This window comes from Bison bison, unplaced genomic scaffold (genome assembly GCF_000754665.1).
Source record: "Bison bison bison isolate TAMUID 2011002044 unplaced genomic scaffold, Bison_UMD1.0 scf7180017864295, whole genome shotgun sequence".
Lineage (NCBI taxonomy): Eukaryota > Metazoa > Chordata > Mammalia > Artiodactyla > Bovidae > Bison > Bison bison.
Genome location: NW_011494867.1, coordinates 987,921 through 1,003,817, shown reverse-complemented (window position 1 = coordinate 1,003,817; position 15,897 = coordinate 987,921). Strand labels below are relative to the sequence as shown.

The 15,897-nt window shown below is 43.0% G+C and overlaps 2 protein-coding genes across 2 annotated transcripts in view; one reads left to right on the top strand and one right to left on the bottom strand.

Moving 5' to 3' along the window:
* The window catches only part of COG4 (component of oligomeric golgi complex 4), a 24,993-nt gene extending 10,307 nt beyond the window's left edge, over positions 1 to 14,686 (bottom strand). The window contains exons 1-10 of the mRNA XM_010850721.1: positions 14,470 to 14,686; positions 12,029 to 12,111; positions 10,843 to 10,957; positions 9,164 to 9,338; positions 7,852 to 8,045; positions 6,123 to 6,228; positions 5,463 to 5,620; positions 4,110 to 4,168; positions 2,191 to 2,324; positions 261 to 379 (exon numbers count right to left, since the gene is read on the bottom strand). Coding sequence (XP_010849023.1) covers positions 261 to 379; positions 2,191 to 2,324; positions 4,110 to 4,168; positions 5,463 to 5,620; positions 6,123 to 6,228; positions 7,852 to 8,045; positions 9,164 to 9,338; positions 10,843 to 10,957; positions 12,029 to 12,111; positions 14,470 to 14,640 — 1,314 coding nt within the window. The 5' untranslated portion in view covers positions 14,641 to 14,686. The remainder of the gene's footprint in view (positions 1 to 260; positions 380 to 2,190; positions 2,325 to 4,109; positions 4,169 to 5,462; positions 5,621 to 6,122; positions 6,229 to 7,851; positions 8,046 to 9,163; positions 9,339 to 10,842; positions 10,958 to 12,028; positions 12,112 to 14,469) is intronic.
* Positions 14,687 to 14,917: 231 nt separating this feature from the next.
* Positions 14,918 to 15,897, top strand: part of SF3B3 (splicing factor 3b, subunit 3, 130kDa) — a 38,971-nt gene continuing 37,991 nt past the window's right edge. Inside the window, exon 1 of the mRNA XM_010850720.1 lies at positions 14,918 to 15,032. The gene's annotated coding sequence lies outside the window, so the exon portion shown is untranslated. The remainder of the gene's footprint in view (positions 15,033 to 15,897) is intronic.

Here is a 15,897-nt window from a genome sequence, read left to right as displayed (position 1 = left end):
CTATGGAGGTGGGGGACAGAGAGGCTCCCGAGGAGCTGAGGTGCTCTTCTATGACCTTTGGGGAAGAAGTCCCAGCTGGGTCCATGAAGAGCCCGATCACCCCAAAGATGCCCTCTGACCATTCAAAGCAGTACACTTAGTCGGCATGCCAGGGTATTCTCAAAGCAGGACCGAGAAATACGACACGCCTCGGCCATGGCTGTCAGCCTGGTTTCCTGGACAGGATGCCCCGTCTCCAAGGGGGGTTTCCTCTGTCCTACCTTGTTGACAGTCTCCCTCATGAAGTACTCCTCCATGGTGATATATAGACCAATGAGCTCCTGCATGGTGCAGCTCAGTAGGCAGTTATTGAGGAGTTTGTCCAGGCACTTCTGGTGCTCTAGGAGACAGCCAAGAAAGGAATACTCACTCTTCTTCCCCAAAGGAAATAGACCTTTTTTTTTTTTTTAGGTCCCTTTCTAGTCTCTGTTCCAAATCTGTACATAATTTACATGGTTACAATCACAGTACCGATACAATTCTGTATCCTGCTTAAAAATTACATCATAAATATTTCATTGTTTCTGTGTAGTTTAGTTTTTCTTCTCTGTAGCTTACTGATCTTTAACCGCTGTGTGATATCTTATGTAGATAGTCCATATTTTTTTAAATTACTATTTTTAGACAACTGTGTTATTTCCAAACATTTTGGCATTATTAGAGATAACTGGAAATCACAGTAATTGGAGATTGAAGTTTTTAGATTTTTCATTCTATAAAAAGTGCTGTCCAGCAAAATTTTCTGTGATGATAGAAATGTTCTGTATCTGCTGCCTAATGAAGTAGCCACTATTAAGTACTTGGAATGTGCTTAATATGATTGAGGAACTGAATTTTTAATTTTATTTAATTTTGTGAAAAGTTAAAGTATTAGTTGTTCAGTCCTGTCTAACTCTTTGTGACTCTATGGACTGTATGTAGCCTGCTAGGCTCTTCCTTCCATGGAATTCTCCAGGCAAGAATACTGGAGTCGTTAGCCCTTTCCTTCTCCAGGAGATCTTCCTGACCGAGAGATTGAACCTGCATCTCTTGCATTGCAGGCAGAGTCTTTATCATCCTGAGCCACCAGGGAAGCCCTTATTTAAATTAAAATTTAAATAGTTACCTGTGGCTTGTGGCTACTGTATTAAACAGCGCAACTCTGAACATACATGGTCATTATTAACAGCAATAAGTACCAAACTCCAGATGAGCTCAAATCCTCCTTTAAACACCAATTCAGGGACTTTCTGGTGGTCCAGTGGTCAGGATTCTGTGCTCCCACTGCAGGAGGCATGGGTTTGATCTCTGACGGGGAAACATGATCCCACAAATCTTGTAGCAATGCCCAAAACAAATAAAAAAACCAAACCACCAGGTCATATAAATAATTCCCTTGCCATGCATTATTGGTACAAGCCATGCAGATTGCCACAGATGCTGGGTGAGTTTCAGGTCTCCAGTTAAGAGAATTCTGCATATACTCAACCAGCAGGGATTAAACAGTCTTCTTAAAAACCTGGAGTCAGTGTGTCAGTAAAATAGGACAGTGGCACACCTTTTTAGTCAACATATTTATTCCTTCAAAAATTGTGACTGAGGGAACGGGGAGACTGAGGGAGGGAGTGAAAGGTTTTCTCAATGTTATACTTCAATACGACATGAGGTGTAATTCATATATCATAAAAGTCAACCATTGTACATGTGTAATTCAATTTTTTTTTCAGTAACTTTATATTTTATAACAATAGCCACAATCCAGTTTTAGAATATTCTTATCACTCTTTAAAGTTCCCTCATGAAATTATGTATATTTTTTTGTTCTATCAACCTATCTACAATGTGCACATATTGCCTACTTAAAACACCAGTCCTGAAATCTGAGCTGGTGAGGAAGCAGGGCGTGGGGAAGAGAGCAGGAGACTCACTGAACCATTCTTGCATTTAGCCATTTTCATCTGTACAATGATTAGATGGCCTGAAAGACCCAGTCTAATTCTAAAATCTGTTAAGTCCACATTTCCTCCTGAGAGTCAATTTGTCCACAGATCTCCCCCAGAGACTAACAAGCCCCAATTATTTCCTCATTAAAAGAATCTATAACGTAACTAGTACAAAACAGAGCCAACTATACCCTGACCCATCCCAGAGAACATGGGCAACACCTTTTACCTTGTTTGACTTCTTCTGAGGCCATGGAGTCCCCCACCTCAAAATCTGAGCTGATCCTTTTCCTGAGGAAGCGTAGGTACAGCTCACTGCGGGCATTCATCAGGGTGACCTCAGTCAGGATAGGATCCAGTTCCCTAAGACACGTGGAGCAGAAAGCATAAGCAGGACACTGGATTCCTTTAGATATAAGAGCTACAGGGCAAATAGAGTCCGAAGTCCCCCTCCCCCAGGCCAAGGAGGGTCAGCTCTGCCAAGTGGTCCTTCTGGCTCTGCTGGCCCAGTTGTGATCAGACACGGTGGTCAAACACATGTCCCATTTACATGTTACACCTGAATTATTCACCCCCCAAAAATTCTGCCAGAGTTACATAAGAGATTGGGAGATGTATTTTTACTTTTAGTGTAATATGCTCAGTCGTGGCCGACTCTTTGCGACCCCATGGACTGTAGCCTGTCAGGCTCCTCTGTCCGTGGGATTCTCCAGGCAAGAATACTGGACTGGGTTGCTGTTTCCTTCCCCAGGGGATCTTCCCGACCTAAGGATTGAACCTGTGTCTCCTGCATTGGCAGACAGATTCTTTACCATTGAGCCACAAGGGAAGCCCGTATTTTTGTTAGTGGCTCGAGTAAAAATGATCTATCTTTCATGTAAAACAAATCATGCTTGCTTAACCCCTCATGTAGCTGTGGTGGAAGTTTTTAGGATACATCCTTAAACTGTGTCCCACGCTCATCACCTATCTAGATAAAAAGCCAAATCAATCTTGGAAAAAAAATGTTGGCGGACTCACACTTTCCAATTTTAAAACTTATCACAAAGCTAACAGCAAACAAGGCAGTGTGGTTTTACTGACATAAGAACAGACATAAAGGTTAATAAGAGTCCAGATGTCTTGATATTTATGGTCAACTGATTTGCAACAAGAATACTAAGACAATTCAATGAAGAGAGAATATAGTCTTTTCAACAAACTGTACTGGGATAACAAATAGCCACTTATATGGAATGAAGTTGATCCCCTCTGTCACATTTTAGACAAAATTAACTCATTTTCCACACTGACATCCAAGAGACCTTTTCAGGACGTAAATCCAGTCATATCATAATCATGAGTTTTCCACAGCTCTTGGGATACAAACGCCAAATGGCCTGACTGACAACCTGGCTAGACTCACCTCATGGCAGACTCTCTCCAACTCCCTGCACTTCAGCTGTTCTGGCCTTCTTTGGGTTTTCAATAGACGGAGTCTTTGCACATTTTCCCTCTCCTCTACCTGGAACACATTTCACCTCTTCTTCCTATTTACTCTTTTATCTTTTTGGCTGCGCCACACAGCATGTGGAATCTCAGAGACTGAACTCATGCCCCTGCACTGGGAGAACAGAGTCTTAACCACTGGATCACCAGGGAACTTCCTCTACTTACTCATTAAAAAAATAAAAGAAAACTTTTTATTTCTTTTGTGTAAGGGTATAGCCAATTAACAATGTTGTGATAGTTTCGGGTGAACAGTGAAGGGACTCAGCCATAGATATACACTTATCCATTATCCCCTTCTATTTACTCTTAAAGTCTCAGATGTGAGATCATGTCCTCAGATTTCCTTTCCTTGCACTGCATCAGCCTAGGTTATATCCCTTTATTACATGCCTCCCTGTACTCTATGCTCAGTACACTGTAATGATTAACAGCACCAACTCTAGACCCAGACTGCAGCATTGGTAATGAACTAGTATTCTTGACAAAACACAAACATGTTATACATATGCTTTTGTTTGTATGCTATATTCCATTCTAAAAAAAGAGTCAAAAACAAAGTATTTTTAAAATGTAAACCACACTGTAAGAGAGCAGCCTCTGAATGATACTTGATTACCGATTCAAACTTCCATGGGGTGAAGAAAAGAGGATTATTACCTTGGCTCTATTTTTTCTGATGTAGAATTTCTCATCAAGTTGCTCTGGACATGCCGAAACTGCAATATACCACAGAAATGAGAATACTCTTCCCCTCCCTCCTTCTATCTGCTTCCTGCTGGTCCCTCCAGACTTCTGGTATAAGAATGTTTAGATTTAGTTTGTTTAACAGGCAAGCTAAAAGGAGGCTCTCAATGGGAGGTGCCCAAGATTTACTTTTGATTTATATGCTAATGTTCACCTCTATTATTGTACTTAAAAGTGATGCTAGTGGTATTCCAATGAACTAATGTCTAGTCTCCTAGAGTTCTAGAAATTAAACTATATGGGGTTATTCCTATTTCTAAGTTCTATTCTTATTTTATCTGCTTAAAGGAATGGAGAAACAAAGTTCTGAAAAAACATATGTTACCTTCAGCCCTTACTTTGTCAACAAAGGTCTGTCTAGTCAAAGCTATGGTTTTTCCAGTAGTCATGTATGGTTGTGAGAGTTGGACCATAAAGGAAGCTGAGCGCCAAAGAATTGATGCTTTCGAACTGTGGTGTTGGAGAAGACTCTTGAGAGTCCCTTGGACTGCAAGGAGATCAAACCAGTCCATTCTAAAGGAAATCAGTCCTGAATGTTCATTGGAAGGACTGATGCTGAAGCTGAAACTCCAATACTTTTGGCCTTCTGATATGAAGAACTGACTCATTGGAAAAGACCCTGATGCTGGGAAAGATTGAAGGCAGGAGGAAAAGGGGATGACAGAGGATGAGATGGTTGGATGGCATCACTGACTTGATGGACATGAGTCTGCGTAAACTCTGGGAGTTGGTGATGGACAGGGAAGCCTGGCATGCTGCAGTCCATGGGGTGGCAAAGAGTCACCTGAGCGACTGAACTGAACTGAACTGATTCTTATTTTATCTGCTCAAAGAAATGGAGAAACCTGAAGTTCTGAAAAAGCAAATGTTACCTTTAGCCCTTAAGGAATAAATAAGAAATCTGAGATAAAATTATTTAACATTGAACAAGACCTTAGGAAATCAAATCCTCACTCAAGTCACCAGATGGCAATGCTGCACATTCTGTGATTGACAGCGGTTTGACGTTTCTGTTGTGTTCCTTTTAGGAAGCCCTTTCTATTTCCTTCTCAGCCTTGTACTGAGGCCATCATCACCTTGACAACACCTCGTGTCCAAAGTAAGCTGGGGAGTGGCAAGATGCAGGCCAGTCTTCATCTGGCATTTTTCTCCTACTTGTATCTTTTTTGCACTCCCCACCCCCTTAGCCTCCCTGCTCCTGATTTATTCTATTCAGTGTTGCTGGCTAAGTTGCTTCCAAGCCCCCGATAAGCTTCCCCTGCTCACCTGCTGTCGGTAGTCCCTCTGCTTGATGAACTTGTCGACCACCTTCTCTACCTGTCTGTCACATTCCACCTGCAGGTGTTTTATCAGGGTATAAAGTCTGCCTGGCCCGTAGTATGTTTCCACTATTGGCTGATGGGTCTCCACAATTCGGGCAATTCCTGGAAGGGAGAAAGGGAGAGGGCTGGATTCCAAATGTTCTTCCCACAGATACACTCCTTTTTGCTATCCAGGACTGACTTGGGGTCAACTCAACCCTTTCTGACTGTTTTACTTCACAAAATGAACACAAATGGTTCTTATTGGTGTCAGGAATTGCTAAGCAAATCTGTTACCCAGGCACAGTGCTTGGTAAACAGCAGGCGTTTGATAAATTATACTGACAGTTTCTACAGGAGCATCTTTGGAAATGAGCATCATTCTCTCCCCTGTCATTTTTTAGTTAAATCCACTCTTGGAGTTTTATTCTCAGGGACTAGGGAGAACAAAACATCTGAGAAACTCTAATCTTTGAGAATCAGATACTGAATTGGGACGTTAATTCTCCAATAAACCAGTATATAGCAAACCACAGGTTTAAAGTAAAGGCATCAGGCTGGTGAGGAGAAAAGAAAAGCTAGGATGCAGGTGCTGCAAGTGTCTGCAGTGGAGAAAGAGGCTTGCCTTCAAACAGAAGAGTCAGTGTATCTGCAAAGATGACTGCAGCTCTTCGATCACTCATGTCTGTGCCTAAAACCAACAGGAGGTTCTCCTCAGCTTTACTGGCCACCTGAAAAAGTAGAAAATCTACAAATATTTCTTAGACCAAAGGTTAGCTTCAGTTTTCCTAAAAGACCTCCCAGTGGCTTTCCCCCCATGTTTCCCTTGATGCTAGAAAGCCTAGATGGCACAGAGGAGCGTCCCTTGGGGGCTGGGGGCTGTGGGCTGTCCAAACCTCAGGCAAGACAAAGAACCTAACATGGTAGTTAACTCTTCTTCCATTCAGAGGGATTAATGATGCTTTCCTCTTCCTTGATAATATCTACAGCTGTTAAACTGGGGAGAGAGTCCCAAGTTACAATAATTGTTTCAAAGAATAACTCAAGAGTTACTATTAATGGTGCTCTGTTGAGTAGGGGACAGAATCTGGGTGCTTCTAAGGGAATTTTAAGGGATTAACAGTAGAAGCCCTTTCCAGGTTTCAGATAACAAAGTACTGATAAAAAAATGTATTGATAGAAAAGTACCATAAAGCAGTTACATTTCATTTCTTGTTAATTTTTAGAATGGGTAAAACACACTTAAACATTCAGAAGGAACAAAGGAGTGTTGGATGAAAAGTAATTCTTTCTCTTATCTGTGTTTCTTGGTCTCCTAAGTTTCCTCCTGAGAGGTGGCCACTGCTAACTGTCCCCCACATACCCCATGTTTATGTAACATACAATCTTTATGGCTGCTGTCTCCAATTTCAACATGAATGATGGCACGCTGTTGTTTAACTTAGCCACGTTAGGGAGTAAACTGTGTCTGCACATATGGAACTCTCACATTTTCCTGAATGGCAAAATAATATTCCACTACACAGAACTGGCGGATGGGGACAGGATGCACTGTGACACACACTTAAAAAATAACTACTCTGTGCTCACACGCCTACTGTTTGCTTCTCCCCAATCTGAGGCTCCAGGGGAAGGTGAGCAGAGACTAAACTGAAGCCTGTTTCTTTTTCAGTTTTAACCTGCTTCATCTCAATTTTTGAGCTGTAAGCCTGGGGCTTTTTTCCCCTCCAAGTCTTATTTGAGACTCAAGCCTGGTTGGTGTTGTTTAGTCGCTAAGTCGTGTCCAGCTCTTTAGTGACTGCATGGACTGTAGCCCACCAAGTTCCTCTGTCCATGATTTTTCAGGCAAGAATACTGGAATGAGTTGCCATTTCCTTTTCCAGGGCATCTTCCTGACCTAGGAATTAAACCTGCGACTCTGCATGGCAGGCAGATTCTTTACCACTGAGCCATCAGGGGAGCCCTCAAACCTGGTTACGAGTCTAAAAACCACTAACCATCTCTGAACGCTCTTACAAGAAGCCAGTCCCTGGTTGACAGCTTGGAAAAGGTGATTCAACTTGTCAGAGAAATTTTTTTTTCTTATGCTTTCACTTGGTCTGTTGGAATACATCAGTAGATGTCCAGGCCATGCCTGGTACAAAGTAGACTTTGTAACAGTAAGTTAGTAACAGTAACAGTAAGTTAACAGTAAGTGCTGAATGAATGCACCTATTCAGTCCTGCCAGGATGCAGAAGAAAAGGGGATTCAAATCCAGAGGTAAAAAGTATCCACAGAAAATGGATCCATCCAGTGCCCCGGTTTGCAGGCTGAGAACTGTACCATTATCCTACCAAGCAATCAGGAGCCATACCTGCTTGCAAAGATATTCTGAGAACTTGCTTAATCCCTCCTCATGCAAGCCCAGCAGTGGGAAGATCTTGAAGAAGCGCTCCACCTGGGGCAGATCCCCTTCCTTTGTGGCAACGGCAAACTTCTCTGTGACAATGGCTTTGAGACGCTGCTCAGCTTCCTGCAGCAGTTTCAGGTTGGCATCAATCATGCTGCCTGCACAATGGGAGAACATGAGAACTAATGTAGAGAACGGTACTGTGTTAGGTTTAGGCCACTTTGTCTGTGCATTCCAAAAACAGGTATTGAGCACTTAAGTGTGTGCGAGACGCTATACTAGCAATACAGACGGTGAAGAGGTGAGTCAGCCACACCTCCACTGCCACAAGTCACAACCATCTTCAAGAAATGAGGTGTGTGCACAAATGACTATAACAAAATTCAGTGTATGACAAGTGTCATGAGAAAGGTGCCCACAAGTCACATTTCTGGTTGAAGTAATCAGAAAAGGCTTCCCAGAGATGGTATTTTGTTTCTCAAAGATGGGCAAGATTTTGATTTCTGAGTATGGGGTACATACATTCTAGGCAAGGGGAATGAAAACAGCAAAGCACTGGACACAGAAAGATGAAGAGTATTTGCAGAGAATTGCAAGCAGTATCGGAGAAGGCAATGGCACCCCACTCCAGTACTCTTGCCTGGAAAATCCCATGGACGGAGGAGCCTGGTGGGCTTCAGTCCATGAGGTCACTAAGAGTTGGACGCGACTGAGTGACTTCACTTTGACTTTTCACTTTCATGCACTGGAGAAGGAAATGGCAACCCACTCCAGTATTCTTGCCTGGAGAATCCCAGGGACGGGGGAGCCTGGTGGGCTGCCGTCTATGGGGTCGCACAGAGTCAGACACGACTGAAGTAACTTAGCAGCAGCAGCAGCAGCAAGCAGTATATACCCTGGTTTAAAGAGGAGCTCAACAAACGTGTACAATGAATGGATGTATGAGCGAATAGCATGAAAAAAGGCTAGAAAGACAAGAGTGGGTGGAGGTCATGGACGCTCCAGAACAGAAAGCTAAAAATTTAATTTTAATTGTATAAACAGGCAATACTGTCCAGTGTAAAGAACCCACTGGTCAGAGGAACAGTGGATCTGGATTGTTTTCTTTTCCATAAGGTAGGAATAACAACCTTTGCCCTGGGATGGTCTAGGACCTATACTGTGTCTAGTACCAGACAAGAAAATTTCCTAATTTTCCTTTTCCTGATTGAGACTGCCGAGTTCAGATTACAGATGCTTGTAACCAAACGAGGAAGCAGCAGTTTGGGATGCCAACCTTCTTTGCCCTGTCGGCTGAGCTCGATGACTGACTTGTCCAGGCACAAGTAGCGATGAATGTGGGCTGCAGCCTGCTCATAATCTTCATTTCTCAAAGCAGTCTGAACTCCATCCATGCAGAACTTCAGGTCCAAGATATCATCAGCTCTCTGAATGGCTTGATAGAGGCGATTCTGCAAAAAGATTTGTTGCTTAGAAACAACGTCCTATTCTTTCAAAAGCATCTCTCCAGAAGGTAGGAAGTTTCAGGGGCTGAAGCCAAGTAACCAGAGATCCTTTACAGCCTTCACTGGTAAACTAAAAAACATTACCACTACCACTCACAAAACTTGTGGGTTGATGGTCAATACTACTGACAAGCATCAGACAATTTTATTTATGTGACCAGTCATTTACTTTAATAAGGCAGTAGTGGAGATAATCCATATTTATATTTGGCTTATATTGTTAAATTTATAACATAATCACAGTGTATTTCACATTTTGGGAACATGACATTGCAATCCAATTAATGTACGCATGTTGAGGTTTGGTAGAAACCAATCCAAAGCAATTATTCTTCAATTAAAAATAAATAAAATAATGTATGCAAAATATATGGAAAGTATTTTTGTTTCAAATAAGCAAGAATGAGGAATTCCCTGGCCAGCCAATCCTTAGGACTCCACACGTTCACTGCTGAGGATAAGGTTCAATCCCTGGTTAGTGAACTAAGATCCCACAAGCCACACAGCCAAAAAACAAACAAACAAACCAAAACTCACAACCCAGATCCTGTGTTGTTCAATACAATAGTGACTCTCCACCTGTGAACTACTGAGCACTTCAAATGTGACTAATCCAAATTAAGGTGCATATGCGTAAAATACACACTGGATTTCCAACTTAGCACAAAAATAAATAAGGTAAAAATGTCCCATTAATACCATTTAATAGTAATTTCTAAAATAATGGGTTAAACAAATGTTTCTAAATTGTGAAAATTATTTTCACCTGTTCTGCTTTTTAAAAAACAGTCACTGGGAAGTTTTAAATTACATATGTGGTTCATATTAGACTTTTTCTTTTCCCACCTAAATGACTTTTATTTCACTTTCTTGCCTAACGTCTCTGGCTAGAACCTCTAGTACAATGTTGAAAAGCAGGAGCAAGAGCTAACATCCTTGTTTTGTTCCTGATCTTTTGGGGGAAGCAACTAGTTTTTCACCAGTAAGTATGATGTTAGCCCATCTTTAATATCATAAAGATGCCCTTTATCAGGTCGAGGGAGTTCCTTCTCTTCCAAGTTTGTTGAGTGTTTTCATCAAAACAGGTGTTTAGTTTTGTCAAATGCCTTGAGTCTATGAGATGATCATGTGGTTTCTGTCCTTTATTCTATCGATTTGGTGTATTACATTAATTGGTAGTCTAAAGCAGCCTTGTATGACTGGGATAAATTTCACTTGCTCATAGTATAGTCTTTTTTAATACATTACTGGATATGATTTGCTACTGTTGTTGAGGATCTGCATGTCTATATTCATAACAGCTATTGGTCTGGTGTTTTTCTGTGTTATCTTTATTTGGTTTTGGTATCTTGCATTACGTTTCTATTGGATGGTCCTGCTCTAATTTCTAATGTGGTGGCTTCTCTACTGCCCTCTACTAACTCCAATATCAAAAGCTCAATGGGATTACCTTGGCCAGGTCAAGCTGACGGACTTTGCTTGACACATTCTCAGCTAGGTTGCAGGTAAAGGTGATCATTCCAGCCAGCTGCTTTGCATCTCCTTCAATCAACTGTAGATTTGGACTGGAGACACACATTGTCAGTATACATATCCATAGGAGTAGATGGTAAAAGAAATGAAAAAACATTTTTACAGATGGAGACTGTGTCTTCTATTAATACTTCTTTTGCTTGAGCATGCTTGCTTAGTCACTTCAGTCATGTCCAACTCTTTGAGATTCTATGGACTGTAAGCCTGCCAGGCTCCTCTGTCCATGGGATTCTCGAGGCAAGAATACTAGAATGGGTTGCCATGCCCTCCTCCAGGGGATCTTCCCGACCCAGAGATCAAACCCATGATTCCTGCATTGCAGGCGGATTCTTTACCCACTGAGCTACGTGGGAAGTCATACTTCTTTTGTATCTCCCCACAACTCTTTGCTCCATTCACTCTATTCATAGCTTTTTCTCCAGCGTGTTTTACTGAAAACTTAGGAGAAGGCAATGGCACCTCACTCCAGTACTCTTGCCTGGAAAATCCCATGGATGGAGGATCCTGGTAGGCTACAGTCCATGGGGTCACACAGAGTTGGACACGACTGAAGTGACTTAGCAGCAGCAGCAGCAGCAGGCTTATATTGTATAATAATTTAAATAAATACAAAAGACAGCCCTAAATAAGTACTGCCAAAGAACTAGAGTGCAGAATCTCCCCATTGCTAAGTGAGCATAAAATGCACTAACCAACACTCTAAGAGGATGATGATATCAAAGCAATTTTTATGACTAGCGAATATACAGAATACACAAAACAGGGGCTCTCAAACTTGAGCCATACATCAGAATCACTTGACATGCAGGTTAAGCTAGAGATTCTAGAGCCCTACCCCCAGAGCTTCTGGTATAGTAGGTTTGGGGTGAGGCCTCAGAATCTGCATTTCTAACAAGTTTCCAGACAATGTTGATACTTGCTGGCCCAAGGACACTTTGAGAACAACCTAACCACACCGGTAGGTATTCACTTTACCTGGAGGTAATTCTCTTTTCCAATTTAAACTCAACTGTCACTGTATAACACAAAGTTAGGAAAAATAATAACTTATCCAGTGGACCCCGATGAAATTTAAAATAGCTCTTGCTGAACTAAAGACTCACCCCATCCGGTGGAGGGTGACCATTTTACTTTCAATGGTACTTTGCTGCTCCAAAAGAGCATCCAGCTCTCTCTCCACCACTTTCTGAAACAAAGAAACATCCTGTCATTAGCATGGTCAGAGGGAACCTTAAGAGTTATCTAATCTACTACTTAGCTGAAGAGTAAATCCCATTTCAAATGTCTTCTTTCCTGTCATTAAGCTCCCTAGGGCTTTAACAAATAATACTTCATTGTTGCTGTTATTACATAATAACTGATAGCCTAGGCATATCTCATTCCAGCTAGGAGGTGAACACAACAAAGAGACGAAATAAACTTTTATTCAATTTCATTAGCATAGTGCCTAACACAGGGAGGCACTAAAATATAAAGGCTCAAATAAAGAAAGGAAACTTCTAAACTGGCAGTTATAAATAGTCTCTTCTAGTGTATAAGCCCCACCAGGGGCTTCCCTGGTGGCTCAGACGGAAAAGCGTCTGTCTGCAATGCAGGAGACCCGGGTTCGATCCCTGGGTTGGGAAGATCCCCTGGAGAAGGAAATGGCAGCCCACTCCAGTATTCTTGCCTGGAAAATCCCATGGATGGCAGAGCCTGGTAGGCTACTGTCCATGGGGTCGCAAAGAGTCAGACACGACTGAGTGAAGGGAAGAAGTGTATAATCAGTACCCAGAAGCAATAAAAAGAATTCTCTCTCACCCAAGTCAATTTTTGAGTTACTTTAACTAATGTAATCTTCTTATGCTTGGGTTTCTTCAACTGCAAAATAGGGATAGTACTATATACCCCTTACAGATGTTAGGTAAGCCCAACAATAACATACATAAATACAAACACAAAACCAGTATTATTCTGTCTGTAAGACTGACTTAATCTTTCCCCCCAAAGTATTGATTAACTCAATGAATGCAAGCTTAGTACTGAACTTTACAAAGCACATCTTGCTGAAAAACATATTAAAAACTGCTGGAGCTGTTGTAAGTTAATATTTGAAAATTCTCAAAGATACCAATGACCATCCCTGCTCCAGGCCGAAGCTGTCTTCTGTGCTCAACCTTCATAAAAGTTTGGTTTAGGGAACAGCTACTAAACTATTAGATCACAACTTAGATCTTTCTGCTGACTGGCAAGGAAGCCGGCTGGCAGTCAAAAACGTATTCACATCAAGTCACACAGAAGAGTAAAGAAGGCTGCAAGGAATGTTAGAAAGCATAAAGCTCACACTCCTAATTTGATATCAGGCACGGCTAAGTACAGCTTCCCTGGTGGCTCAGTGGTAAAGAATCTGCCTGCAAATGCAGAAGATAGGGGTCAGATCCCCCGTCCAGGAAGGTACTACAGGCAAGAGAGCAACTAAGCCCATGCACCACAATCACTAAGCCTGTGCTCTAGGGCCTGGGAGCCTCAACTACAGAGCCCACCGCCCGGCAACTACTCAAACCCTCCAGCCCTAGAGCTGTGCTCTGCAACAAGAGAAGCCATCAGAATGAGAAACTCCTGTCTCCACAACTAGAGAAAGCCCAGGCAGCAACTTAAGACCTAATACAGCCAAAAATAATCCTCCTGCCAATGCAGGAGATAGGGGTTCGATCACTGGATAGGGAAGATAATCTGGAGAAAACAGTAACCCATTCCAGTATTCTTGCCTGGGAAATCCCATGGATAGAGGAGCCTGGCAGGCTACTGTCCGCTGGGTTGCAAGAGAGTCCGACAAGATTTAGGGACTAAACAAGAGCTAAGTACAAGGGATGAAGCGACTTGTCCAAGATTAGACAGTTGTGTCTGAATCTTAAAATCTTAGATTTCTATAAAGCCCTGAATTAACCTGAAACACTAAAATTACACTCTTAAATCATTCCCAACAGAAGGAAGTCTTAAAACGCTTCGAGTTTATTTACAATGATTTCCCGCCTTAATGAGATAACGAAGTAAAAGCATTTCGAAATTTTTAAACTGCTAAGTCGTTGCAAGAGAGCCTTTCTTCCTATTTTGAAAAGCAAGCAAATCGGTGTACACCCCTCAAGTCTAACTTTACTCTGGCGGAGAAATCTGACGATTAAGGGCCAGGGAAATCAATGGATGAGTGCGGGCAGATCGCCTAGGTAACAGGAAAGCATGCTTGGGGGCGTGAGAACGAGTAAACAGAGATGTCAGGTCGCTGCTGCTGCTGCTGCTAAGTCGCTTCAATCGCGTCCGACTCTGCGACCCCACAGACGGCAGCCCAGGCTCCCCCATCCCTGGGATTCTCCAGGCAAGAATACTGGAGTGGGTTGCCATTTCCTTCTCCACAGGTCGCCCCACCTACACTCAACACGCCTGCATCTCGCATAGGTGCTTTTTTGGTTCCTTGGCAAGAAGAGAACGTCCCACAGCCCGAATTTCCCACGGCTCCTAGGCCCACTGCCTCTGCGTCCTTCCAGAAAAAACAGCTCAGCTCCCCCACCTCCTCGCCGCAGAGCCGTTCGTACACAGCCTCCAGCTCCTGCAGATCGGTCAGGGAGCGAATGAGCTCAGTGGAGATTTCTGAGCAGCTGCCTCCTCCCACCCCGTCAGGCTGCCGAGGCACGCCTGACAGCTTCTGAGGGGAATCGAGGTCTGCCATCTTCGTCCCCATTTCTCGCTTCCGGCCCCGCGAGGCCCCCTCCTCGTTGGCGCAACACGTCTTTGGGGCTGTCCACGAAAGTGCCTAATGAATTTGTAGATTTTTTTTTTTTTTTACTGTCTACTTTAGAAAGTCAATTCATTCCATATTCTGGAAAAAATAACGGCCATAAAGAATATTTAAGTAATTTTCAATGCGATGTGGAAGCAAGGCAGAAGCAGTTAAAAAAATTATATATACATTCTTCAGGCACCCGTGGGGACCTTTATCCGTCGCGCGCCAACCGGAAGGTCCCTATCTTCGGAGGTAATGGCGGACGCCGGCGGCTCGGCGTTGTCTGTAGCTTAGGCCTTCAAGGAAACTGAGGATCTGTTGGATATCTACGCCATCCTCCCTGCTACAAGGTAAGGAAGCAGCTTCCTGACCTCTTTGAATCCGGGGAGAGGGAGAGCTGCTAGGTAGGGAGCTGGGCCGAGCCTTTGGTAGGGGTTTCCGAGGCAGCTTAGGCCCGAGAGGTAAGGGCAAAGGACGAGGAGGTGGCGGGGGCGGGAATGCTCGGGTCGGCTTTAGGGAATCTCCTCCCGCTTGCGTTCGCAGTGTGGGAACTAGGCCTGGCTCAAAATGAGCTTTCTAGAGACCGTATCTTTTAGGCACTGGAGAAGATGTGAGAATGGCAGGAGGGACGTCTCCCCCTTGGGAAAGTAAATACGACACAGAAATGGAAAGGTCGGCGGAATGGAAAGGTCTTGGGCATTAAAAGTGTAAATAATGGGAACAGCCTTTGCAATCAACACTGTGTCGTGTTTATGCTTTGGCACTTGGGCAGCTTGTTTCCTTCCGTGATCTCATGCAGTGATGTTTTGGCACATGGAAAAGGGATGGAGGGAGCAATCACAGGCTCGTCTCCTCGTGTTTGCAGACAGCATTCCCGGATATCTAGTATGGTAAATAAAAATATACAAAGGTTAGGCCGTTAGTGGCTCCTGGTATATTATTTTGGCTGAAGTTCCTCCATTACCCAAGATAACAATCGTTGGGGAATGTGATTTCTAAAGATAGTCATGGATGGCATCAGTTGTAAAGCAACTAGAAAACAGGCGGAGTTCCTCAGTGAGCTATGAAGAATGAAAGGGAGCCTGGGGGGAGCTTTTCCAGGTTTTGGAAATGGCCCCTGGTTTCCTCTACTTGTTTTGGAAAAAATTTCATATTTTAAATTAAGTCAGTCAATCCTATCACATGGATCATATTGACAACATGATAGGGGTTTCA